This window comes from Melospiza georgiana, chromosome 7 (assembly GCF_028018845.1).
Source record: "Melospiza georgiana isolate bMelGeo1 chromosome 7, bMelGeo1.pri, whole genome shotgun sequence".
NCBI lineage: Eukaryota > Metazoa > Chordata > Aves > Passeriformes > Passerellidae > Melospiza > Melospiza georgiana.
Genome location: NC_080436.1, coordinates 15,734,318 through 15,746,984, shown reverse-complemented (window position 1 = coordinate 15,746,984; position 12,667 = coordinate 15,734,318). Strand labels below are relative to the sequence as shown.

The 12,667-nt window shown below is 39.6% G+C and overlaps 1 protein-coding gene across 3 annotated transcripts in view; it reads left to right on the top strand.

Annotated features, from left to right (window-relative positions):
- The window catches only part of PARD3B (par-3 family cell polarity regulator beta), a 391,325-nt gene that overhangs the window by 357,156 nt on the left and 21,502 nt on the right, over nt 1-12,667 (top strand). For all 3 annotated transcript variants that reach the window (XM_058028158.1, XM_058028157.1, XM_058028156.1), the window contains one exon: nt 2,950-3,029. In XM_058028158.1, the coding sequence (XP_057884141.1) occupies nt 2,950-3,029 (80 nt within the window). The remainder of the gene's footprint in view (nt 1-2,949; nt 3,030-12,667) is intronic.

The following is a 12,667-nucleotide window of genomic DNA, read 5'->3' as shown; positions in this document are numbered from 1 at the left end:
TTGAGGCCGCTCTTAAGAGATGAACTGTTCATAATGATGCCACTTATTTAAGTTGATGTTGTTTATTTAAACCCTAAAAATACAGGAGCATATTTTGGATCATTTTTTCTGTTATGCCTCACCATACATTTGTGAAATGTGTATTTCACCTGCTGCTATGTTCTCTATTGATTGGGGTGTTGGTCTCCTAAGCTCTTCCAGCTGCCTCTGTAGGGACTCAGCTGAGCACTGCACCTTCTGTCAGCTCCCTTGCTGGTCACCTTGTGGTCACCACCCATTTGGCTTTGACAGCACTTCCAGGTTTTAATCCTGTTTTATTAAGATAACTGTTTCTTCGCCTAAATATTATTGTTGGGATTATTAACTGTGTGTTAAAACTTTCACACCTGGTCTGAGGGCCAGCTGCATATGTCCTGTTTTAGGAAAGGAGGAGAACTTGGAATATTTTGATCTTACTAATTAGTACATTTCACACCGATTTTTAGCTTAGTTTGTTGTAGAAGGCAGCAAAGGAACCCTTTGCTTTGACTCTTTCTGAAACATAAATAACTTCTACTGAGGAGGTGTTTCTATTTTCACAATTTCTCTTCTCATCAGGGTAGTATTTTATTCCAGGCACCATTTTGGCACTCCAGGCTGAGTGATGATACGCTTTTACTGTTGCATGGACAGATGGAGAAGGAAAATCAGAAGAAATGGCTGAGCCTTTAATTAGCTGTGCAGAGCCAGAGCATGTTTTTCCAGTGCAATGGGGGTTTTATATAGGGTGTGGAGACTCAGCCGCTCGATGGATCCAAATTAGCAAAATTGTGTATCCGCCACTAGGGTGTTTCTATGGTAACTGTCTCTCAAATCATATATACAAACAGACCTGGCAGGGGCTATTGCCTTCTATTTGGTCTGCAGGAAATCATCAAAAAAGGGGTGTTTTCAGGCTGAAAAAAGGCCTTGTGATGTAAATATTTTTTACTTTTGGTGGTTGGTATAAGTTTTGGTATTACTGCTTGATGCTGGCACAATTCTGGGTGTTTGTGTTTTTTCATGTTGCCTGGCTGCTGTTACTCCCTTTAGGTGTGAGAATGCAGGAAACTCACACCACTACCAGACTCGTGCACATAATTAATAACCTATCTAGAGCTGCACAGGTAGACCATCAAAAACTGCATGTTTTTGTGGTGAGAGACCAGATTATACATTTGTTTCTTTTCCCTTCATTCTTCTTCATAAAACAGGAGAAATCTGGAGGGTCTTCTCTTACCAGTGTACCTGGGAACTTAAGGGAAATTATGAACCTGATGAAATTAGTAGTGTAAGAGCAGCCAAAGTGGCTGTGACTTCACCTAAGTGACTCTATAAAGTCTCTCTGCATGTTACTTTTTCTCGTGGAACAAAATGAATGAATGATCCCTTTAGCCTACTGCCCTCTTTTTGAAATGTAGGGCAATTATTGTTGTTTTTGCTCATCCAAAGTCAGGCACTGCTAAAGCATGGGTCATTTCAAATCAGAGGCGTTTCTTTCTTGTGGCCAACAGTTCTGTGAGGATGCCTTTCTGTTTTGAATGAGATAAAGGAAGCTTGCAAGAGGCCTATGCTAAATAATTTTTTTCATTTACAGGTATCTTGCATGTTTGATGAGTGCCAAGGTGCTTAACAAAATTTGTCTGGAATAATTTCTCAGCCTGCCTAGCAGCTGCAAATGATACTTCCTCTCTTTGTATAGGACTCAGTTTATGTAATGTACACAGAAATGCTTTGTAAAGGTAGATAACACTTAATACACCTGAATGCACAACTTTTCTCATTGCAGTGGTTTATCATCTGTTCAGTGAAAATGGTGTATTGTGCATAAATTACAGGACTGACAGAAATGTACTTTAACCTGTAGAATGCAAAAATCATGTTAATTTTTGTTTTCTCTTTTCTCTAATCAGGCATTTGCCAAAAGCTTGGTGTGATTTATTACTTTCTTTTTAATGAATTGTTAAAAATGTTTGAAAAGGCATTAAATCTTCCTTTCTGCTATTAATCTGTAAAAGGGGAAGGGGATTTTAAATGGCCTCTTAGTATATTGCTTTATAAAACTGCTGATTCTAGCAGCACCAGAATAGGAATACATACTAATGTAGGAAACACTGAAGGCAGTCAGAGGCTCCTCCATTTATGGAAGAAAAGACTAATAGCTCCATTTTAACAAGGCTCTTAACACTTTGGGCCATCAGCAGGCATTGAGTGAAATTGGGAGAGCTCCTGTGTGCTAAAAGCATTGAAGTTCACCGTTTGTACCCGGTTGGAGCCTTCCTGATAGAATTGTGCTCCCCAGCCAATGCCCGTTGCCATCTTGAACACAAACCAAGTAGCGCTGGCATTTTGGCTGAGTGCACTAACGCTGCACTTTTGAAATGGCACCAGAGCATCATAAATGCACTTAACTCCCAGCTGGATACTAAGCTTTGCAGGGGCGTTAGGGAAAGTTTCTGGATTCATGTTAAGAATAAAAGAAAACCTGTTTGTATCATATTTTATGCTAAAGCAAAACAAGCTAGTGGAGGGGAAAAAAGCAGACTTGGTACTAAGATGTTAGCTTTGATTCAGGTAGTTATGCCACAGTAATCAGAAGGGGTGTGCTTAGTTAGATGATGTCCTCATGTTACTGGATTCCAGGAAAAAGGCCAGCCAGGGAAGAAGAGAGAGTATCCCAGCTAGTAGGCAGATGAGGGAAAGGTGATGAAGATTGTACCTGCTCTAAACACTTCTTTGATACAGAAGCCTTTCTTGTTAGCAGTGATAAGATTATGTATGGCATTTGAAGCTTCTTTGAGCCCCTGCCTTTCTTTTGTTGATTTTGGCATGTTGCAGCATCATGTGTTCTCTGCTTATCATTTTGAGATGCATTGTTAGTAGCTGGGCTGCATAATTGATCTTCATCTCTAATTACTCTCCTCTCCACAGGTGCCTGGAAAAGGTCCAGATGGGAGCTCCTACAATCTTCACTTCGAGGGGGTGGAAAGGCAGTATGCATCCTTACCCAGGTACAGCACCAAGCCTCCTTCCAATGGGGAGGGAGGGCAGCCCACAGCTGATGTCCAGCTCTAACATGAGAGATTATTCTGCACTTTTGTCTTGTCATCTTTTGCTGCTGATTTACTGCCATTTTATACCTGTACTATTAATTTGGACTTTTGAATTTTTAAAAAACAGGTCTCTCATTGAACATGTCAGCAAGAGTCATGATCCATAGCTAGAGAACATGACATTGAGGGAGCTGGCTCTGCAAGAGTTATAACAGGTCGTAGCAGGGCATAAATGACTGAGTTTGTAGTGATATAATCCCAGCTGGCATTGACAGAACATTGCTGTGGAAAGCTTCCACTACAGCAGCCACAGCTACTGAAGTCCCACTGTTGCTACAAGGGCTGTCTGACTGCAGTCTATTCCATGAGAACATCTCTGTGCTTTTACTAAATGCTCTGGATATGTGAGTGAATTCTCTGAGGGCTTTTTTTAATTTTTAATCCTTATCAACTGAATGAAGAGTAATTCTAGTCTGAAACCAGTGGGGTATAACAAAAAGGAAGCATTTCAGGGATTTCAGCCCCATTTCTATGGGAGTTCTAATAGCAGAGTATAACACAAATCAAGCCAGAAAGGGGAGTGAGAGGATGCTAGAAGAGATAGTGGGAAGCAGGGAGAAGAAAACAAAAACAGAAAAATATTCTCCATTTAGAATTAGAGGGTTGGGCAAGTCCTAGGAAACATGGTCCAATCCACTTCTTGGACCTACAGGCAGGCTGATTTGTAAAAGCAAAGCAAAAATAGGTATCTATAAGAAAGAAGAGATTTTTTTATTGTGAAGTAGTGCTGGCATTTAGGAAATCGGTGAATTGTTTCTTTTTGCTGCTTCTTTTCCTACTCAGCCATTTACATTCAAAGGTGAACACTGAAAGATTGATTGATAAATATGTAATGCTGTGTCCAATTCCAGACAAAAATACAAAGAATATTTTGCTTTTGTTAACCAGCATATAAAGGCTGTCTCACAAGGCACTGTTGGATGTCTGTAGGCATTTTTAATGTATATGATTTCTAAACCAAAGGATGTGTCTGCAGTTTACTTCCTGCCTTTAAATTATATTTATCAGCCATTTTTTCTTGGACATTCATCCTCTGCAGTAGCTGGCTTTTCTGACAGAGTCCTGCTTTCCAACAGTGTGTCTTGCATGTATTTCCTGGCTGACTGTGGGTGTTTACTCTTCTGGGTAAATGGCCATCATTTTTTTACAGTCCTCCAACACTCCTGTTTCCTCATCGTGTTTCTAGCAGTGATTTTTGCATGTTAGTTAGGTGTACTTTAATTTTGCACACTCCTTTTTTATTTATTTTGAACATTTATTTTGTTGCCATTTTGTTGAATACTTCCTTGTGGATTACAAGAAAGTAAATTCATAATTGGTGCTCAGTGTAACTCTCTACAGAAATTTTTATATTCATATGTCTTCTTTTATTCATTTTCCCTTTAAGAAAATTAACCATATTTTTTCAGGTGTTGTAAACTGAAAATTTCCCAGTGAAGTAACTTCCATAAGCCAGAATTATTTTGATTTCCCCAGTATTTCTTTCAAGGGGAATGACCAGAAGTGAGCACTACAGATGTAGACATGCCCTTGTTTTATGTAGTAAGCATTCCCTGTATCCCTTCTGTCCTATTCTTTTCCAAACTGCTGCGTCCTCGGCATGCTCCCTAGGTGTATATACTGCTCATCTCTACAACCTGTGCTTTTGTGGGGTTTGGTTGGTTTTGGGGGTTTTATTTTGGGGGTTTTTTGGGTATTTTTTTAAAGTAGATTTATCTGAATAAGATCATGAATTTTACAGTATTGTTCCCCAAACCTCCATTTAACTTGCTGGAAACACAACTCTCCAGCTCTTAGAACAGGTTTGAGTATTTAACTAGTGGGAAATCTCCATTGAAAAAGTCATCCAAATATTCCCTAAGCTTTTGAAGATCAGTGTGAAAGTGTCCTTTCTCTCTGTGCCTAAGGAGATTATGCTGGAGAGTGAGAAGACCTGCACTTCAGCAGGGCCATTTGTGCTGCTCAACCCAAATATTTACACTGCTGCACGCAAGCCAAGCTGTGTCTCCAGAGGGTTTCCACCCTGGCAGGAGCAGAGCTTTGGGATATCACACACCCTTGGGCGTGCCTACAATTCAGCAATCGGCTGCTGCTTTTTATACTTCAGTTTTGTAAGTTTTGCAGTTTCATGTTACTGCAGTAATTAAGCCCTGGCAGTCACAAATGACTCGAATGTACAGTGAAGTCTAAATCCAGATGAAGGGGATGCAGTCTCATTGCCAGCCACTAATGGAAATGAGTGATTTCTTTTGTTCTCATGGCTGACTGCCCAGGAGTATAGAGGAATCCAGGTAAAAACCACCCATTTGCCAACCAATTCTCGGCGGTGGAGGATCTATGAAAACTGCTGTAATGAGCAGCATTATTAAAAAAAAGGAAAATAAATTAAGAGAAAGAGACAGAAATGTAGAAAGAAATGAAGAGGTAGTATTTCCTCAAAAGAATAGCTTTCTTCTCTCAAGCATTTTAGTATTAGTTCACATTTCCTGCCCTTGAGTTTATTCCCCTGCTTTTGTGCTGTCCTCACTGTGGTGAGGCCACTGAGCCACATTGGTACAGATGCCATATGGAGCTGTCTACATACTTAGCCATTTAAGCCCAGTTTAATAAGAGATACTTACAGAGGCTTCAGATGAGGGTTGTAGATGCTTGGAAACAAATTCCTGTTGCAATATTATGTTGAGTCCAGGAGGATGTGACCTTTGCCTGCCGCTCTGGTGTGGCACACACAAGGGGGGAGAGGAAAGCGCTTGGACTGCAGCCAGTTTCACGGGATGAGGAGATCTGTGCTATGTCAGGAGTAGCTGGGACCAACACAGTGAAACTGTTCTGCTCACCTGAAAGACACCAGGACTCATGCCAGTGTGTGTGGGCATGGAAAAATCAAGTAAGAGAGCTTTGGTCTTCCTCCCCACCAGACAAGAAGGAGGAATGTTCACCTAGCAAAATCTTGATCAGTGTTTGATGCCCCTAAGACACTGTCCCGTTCCTTTGCAAAGGCATGCATCCTGCATGAAGTCAGATCTGATCATACCTGCTGCTGGCTTGAAAAATTCTAAGCTTTGAAGCATCATTGTGGCTTTGTCTTTTTTTTTTTTTTTTCTTTTTTCTGTTTTTTCTCTGAAGCTGTTAATTTAAGTCTAGATATTATGGGCCAAATTCAGGTGATACAAGTCTGTATCAACACAATTTGAGGAATTCAGCTGTCAGGTGTGCTTGTCTTTTCAGTAGGTGCAGCAGCAAATTACTGTCCTGCTCTCACTGAAGTAAGTGATGTCCTTTTTTCCTTTGAGTGGAGGATCTGTTCCTGTGTAAGGTTACATGTTTAATTAAAAGGGGAAACAGGAGGCAGCAGCCTTTGGAGAAAGGCTTTCTGTCTGACTGGTCTAAGGAGTGGTGAGCTGAGCTACATAGTTAAGTTTCTACATAAAATAATGCCAGCCTGTAGGCTCACTTTGGAAATGTCTACAGAGGCAAACATCTGAATTAAATGATAAGTGGCTGTGGCAGCAGAGTGGCAGGTCTTCATCTCTCATTGCATTGTGCTGTTCTGTCTGCAGAAAAGCAGCAAAGTGGGAGAGACAGAAATGGGAGGCTTTGCAAGAGAGATACAGTTCTTTGCACTCAATACTTATGTGTTGCCCTGAGGCTATTGCTAAGTAGTGCTGAGTAGTAGTATTAAGCAATATTAAATTCTCCTGCTTAGGAGAACATCTTGATTCTTACACATCTTAAGCCTCTTCTTTTGGGAACAAGAGCAGGGCCAGGTTGTGGGAGCCAGAAAAACATTTGTATCTTTTAAACTATTTTTAATGCGTACTTTCTTGATGTAATTCAGAATATTTTTCTGATGGAGCTATGGAGCAGATATGAAGCTGAAGCTGCTCTGTTTGTTCATAGTTCTATTTTTGAGCTTGCATTTATGGAAGTCTATCTTAATGTAAATCACAGTTTTGCTAATGGCAGCCTTGTTTGGAGAAGCCTCGTGTTGAAGGACACATTGTTTTCTGTGGTGGTGGAAAAGCTGGCTGTGACCAGAAGCAGACTGACAGGCACTGGGACAGCAGTGGTTGACAAGATGAGTGGGGATTAGAAAGCTCAGCCATCTTTCCAATAAGAAATGCTGATTCCAATGGAAAAGTAGTACTTCAGACTTTCTCTGGAATTATCGTATTATTGAAGAACACATTTATGTCAAGAAAACAGGGAGAGCCAGAAAGGCTCTGAGAACATTAGAAAATAACTGCTAGCATGGAAAAATGAGTTCAGGCTGTGTAGGTGGGTTCAGCTGTGTTGCTGTGGCTGGGACGAGACTGCTGAGCAAACTGCTAATTTGCTCGCAAGTCTGTCTTAAATGTAACATGCATCCTGAAACTGGGAAGCTTGGAAATGGATTAAGGAGCCAGCCTTGCCATACAATGGCAATGGGTAGTTTTCCCATGCTGGAAGCTTCTCTTCAGGTTGACCATGCAACTTGCATGATGTGAGAAACAGATTTGTGAAGGATTCTCAAAATCTGTCTGAAAGCTGTCAGAGTCTTGTACCTTTGTATGCAAACTCTAAGGTGTGCTGACTTGGAAAGGCTGTGGAATGGCATTGTTGAGAGAGAGATTGAACTAGCAACAAGTTTTAAATGGTGGCCTTGCAAAAAGACTGGATATTTTGGAGAATTAGAACTGTTAAAGATGCATTGTAGCAAGACCACGTGGGGTAAAATATTAGAGGATTGGTGGAAGAAGTGTTAGCAGCATTGTGAAGCAAAAGCTAATGGGCTGAAAAGCATTTATAAGGTATTATAACCAGGAAATAGGCTGGCTTCTGATAGAATGGCGTTGAGTTTTACATCTCTTATGTCTCAGCCTTTATTCTGATAACAGAATAAAATCTTCTAAAGTGCCTCTCTTTTGCCCTGTCTCTGTAGAGCTGGGATTTTCCAACACACTTCTTAAAGCAGTAGCTGAAATCAGAACACTCTCCATTTCTAGGTATGATGCCAGAAAGGACACACATTTTTGGTCACCTTGTCTGAGCCCTCCAAGACTTTCTACATTTCTGCGTCAAACTAAATTTCAATTTTGATCCATCCCATTACTTTTGTAAATGTCTTTACAGAAGCATCTAACCTGGAATTAGAATGTCACATTGTGGAGAATTCATTACATTCTTTGGAGGTTAATTATTTTACTGCTTAGAGAGATTATGCCCTTTTTTTTCCCTCAAAGTCTGACATTACCCCATTTCAATTTCTAGATACTGTGGTAAATATTTTTTCTGCTAGATTTTAAGAGCCAAGCCTGCAAAATTCCTTCCTTGGAGTGTTTCTGTGCAGAGATCATTTATGTTATGTTTTCACCTTCCTTTCAATAAATTAAATAGATTGAGCACATAGGTCTTACACTGTAAAGCAAGAAAATAGCATTGGCTCATGGGGCCAGAGCAGCCGTGCAGTCAATTTAGGAGGTAGACTCTAGAATTGAGCAAAAACATTTTGAGCCCTTCAAATCAAAAGTAAAGTTTTGGTAATATCTGTGTCCTCAACAGATAAGGTTCCTCCAGCAGAAGAAATGGATTACTTAGCATGTTTCATTAGCTACTTCTTGCACTTGAATGTTCTTGCCTTATTTTACTGAGTTTATTTCAAAATGCAAGATTTCTGTAATTTAATTGAATCCTGAAAACATCATCAGAAAGTGACTTGACACAAATCACGAGAAAAAGTTAATTGTCTATTAAATAAGACTCATCATTCACCATTGTCTAGCAGAATCTGAAATTAATATACTGACATTACTTAAATATGTATATAGTGTATTCTCTTGGTTAACAAAAAAGAAATCACAGTTTTAGTGCAGACTATAATTAGCTGTAAATCAACTTGTCAGAGCATTCCCAGCCTCTGGGAATTGACTAGCCAAGGACCACAGATAAAAAAGCAAGGTTTAAAATTAATTATTTAAATCAAAATTCCCTGCATGCTGGTTTAAATCACGAGAATTTATTTGTTTTGGGGAATTTTTTTTGTTTGTTTTTGTTTGTTTGTTTGTTTTTTGGTTTTGTTGGTGGTTTTGTTGTTGTTGGGTTTTGGATTTTTTGGGGTTTTTTTTTTTTTTGCTTGGAATCCCTTTGATTGAACCTACTCCATCACTTGAAAATCTGTCCTCTTTCTTATTTTGTATACTTCATTTATGTTCCTGCCTGGCATACAGCAGTTTGTGTCACAGCATTGACCCTGCAGTGCAGCCATGGTTCTGGCCATCAGCTGGGGTACGTCCCATTGGTGCTGCTGTTGACAAGTGCCATGTGATGGCACAGGGGTTCTCAGTGACAGTGTTGCTCTGTCCCATCACACAGCTGCTGTTCTGCCAAGCTGTCTTCCAGACCCCTTCTTGGTGCTCGGACACTCCTTGGTAGCAGCTTTGCTCTCTGTCTCACTGTTCTCTCACCAGCTGGCTTCATTACATGGCTCTACTGAAACTGTGATTCCCTCCAGGTTTTATTGGCCCAACATGGTCCTTTATGGCAGGCAGAGTGACAATGCTGATGCAGACTGCAGGGAATAAATACCATTGCTGCCTTGCAGTATTGCTTAAATTGGAGCATTGTTCACCTGGCTAAAAAGAGCATCTGCAGTTACACTCTCTTGGAAGGGGCCAGGGATGCCAAAACTTTAATAGCAGTGAAATAATTTATCAACCCTGTCCAGAATCACCCACATCTTAGTCTGTCAGTGAAACCACATTACTGGACATACATTGCACAACTACAAGGTGAGCATGTTAACTTCTGGTGCATAATATAATACCCAGGATTTTTAGTAATGCCCAGGATTTTCCTTCCAAAGGGGTGAAAAACAGGTTGATGGGAAAATATAGTGTAGTTCCAGGTGCCTGAATAAAGTCCGTATCTCCCTTGTTTCTTACACTGATTAAAATAAGAGGAGATGGTCAAGGGGAATATTTGAGAACCAATTGTAAATGGTCTTTTTTAATTTTTGACATAAATCATATATTTTTTAATATTCCCCTGGCATAACTTCAAAACTAAGAAGACTTAATAATTTGGTGTCTTAAACAGGATTGGAAATAAGTAGGGTGAACTTAAAATGAATGGCCCAACTAACTTCATCACCCTAGTCATGTGAAATATAAATAATATTCAAACAGTATATTCTGCAGTATACTTGATTATTAACTTTCTCTTCTGTTTTAATCATCTAAAGTGAATTCAGGGATATTTTTTAATATGATTTTTATCTTGACAGCTGTGCTTTTATTGAAAATGCAGCAAAACCTTGTCTATCTGTATCTTCCAGTGTGGTGATCTCATTACAAATGAAATATATGTATGGTTTTAGTTGGATTTTGAGTGCTGGCAGGTGAATTTAGAATCAGTTTTAATGGAAATACTGGTCAAGGACCTCCAAGATATGTTGCAATAAACCAGCCAGGATGAAATACAGGCAAAGAAAAAAGATCATTCTTATATGCTAGAGCCCAAGCTTGGGAACCAAGCTGATGTGCTTGTTAAAAGATTAGCTTAAATCCAGTTTCAAACAGTTTTAAGATTTAGCTAACTAATTTTTCTTAATGCTGGAAGGTACTATAACTGATAGCTGTAGATCTACCCAGGCTCCAGGAGGTGTCAGGGAAATCGTTGTACATCAAGGCCAGAGCCCAAACCACTGCCAGGACAGCAGATCTGTGGCACATACATGCAGCAGAGAGCTGGAAGTGCTCTGTTGCAGCTTTTTCTGTTCCACCTCAGTTTCAATCCCTTTGCTCAGGTGTGCCATGGTACCTAATATCACCTCAGTGCCATGTGTGAAGTGTGAAGACTTTATTTCATATATCATGTCAAAATACATTTGTCCAAAAATGTGGAGAGTTCATAAATAACCTGTGTACACCTTCTACAGGGAGAATCTCAGGCATTAAAAGGCAGAACAGGTAGGAAAAGGGTCAGTGTACTACAGACCTTTCAAAAAATAGTCATGTGTCTTTAAAGACTTGACTGAAAGGAGGAAAGAAATTTGTAAACAGGATCACAATTTCAGAAATCTCTGCGGTGAATAGAAAAGGAAGGAGATTTAGTTGTAAACCATACCTCCAGCTTTCTAATAAAATAGAAATATCACTTGAAATGAACATGATGCCTCCACCCAAGCAAATTAAGTCTAAATAATGAAAAAGTATACTTTAGAAAGTCAGAAAGGTCAAGGTTCATGACATCAAATCATGGATTGCAGCTGGCAGGCCACCTCTATAATTTCCATGGGAATAACTAAAGAAAATTGACTAAAGAAAATGCCTGTAACAACTGGGACATAGCTTGAAAAAAAACCACTAAAAGCCAGATGTCTCAGAAGAATACTTTGGAAGTGTAGAAGGAGGCAGACAGGGATGGGGTTTGTCAATTTTCCTAATAAGTCAGTCAACTCCTCATAGCAAAAAGCCAGTTAATGCAATATGGAATAGTTTAAAAGTCAATTAATATTTTGAAACTAAGCAGCCAGCCTTTTTGCAAGGAGATACTATGCCGACTAAATAAAAATACTTTCAAGTGTCACATTTACAGAAAACATGGATCTGGTATGAATTTTAGTGTATAATCAGGCATAAGGACCTCCCACTCAAACTGAGGGCACCAAATTATGCTTAAAAATATGGGAGATGGAGGAAAATATTGCATTTGAACAAAAGGGCTTGAATTAATATTATAAAATTTAATGAAGTCTTGGAGACATTGCCTCAGAAAAGAAAGCTGTATTAACTATGCCTCCAGTGAGTAAAAGAACAAAACAAATGTTAGGGAACAAAATATTAATGAAAGAAAAAAAGTGTCAGTACAAAATGGTTAGGTTGAGATGAAGGATCTGTGGAAAAAAGATAAGTGAATGCAAATTAGGAAGAAGATTAAATTAAAAACCAAAAGCATATATCCCGTAGAATGCATCAACAGAGTGATGTGCTGAGTGAAACCTGGGGAATAAGATGTGTGCTCCAAAATGCAAATACATCCATTGCATTGTTAAGATGGATATTGAAATGGCTCAGGAGACCACCAGACTGGGAAGCTCAGCTGGCTGCTTTGTAGGTATGGATATTTGGAATAAAAATATTGCTGCTTATGCTGGGTTGTAATTCAGAACTCATCAAAAAGTGTGGGCTCTAGGCTGCAAAGGTGAGAAAGAGCATTGTGAAATAAGACAACTCTGCTGCAGTTCTTGGCTTAGGCTTTCCCTTGATAAACACGTCCAGAGGTGCAGCTGAAAGATGGCTGTCAGCAAACGTGCTTTAAAAACGCCTAACAAAGGAAAAGTGTAGGAAGCCAACAGTATCAGGTGTAAATATGTATTATTTTTGAGGATGTTGGGTTAGGAATTTTTGAGCAAGCTTCCTGCAGCTCTCATTTTTGTGTGTGAACCTCCTGTACGCTGTGTCATTGCTCAGCTATGCTCCTGTGAGCAAACAGCAGCTTTGCGGTGGCACCCTTTGCTCAGAGGCAGACTGCACTTAGTTCTCCATGTTAGGTCTCAA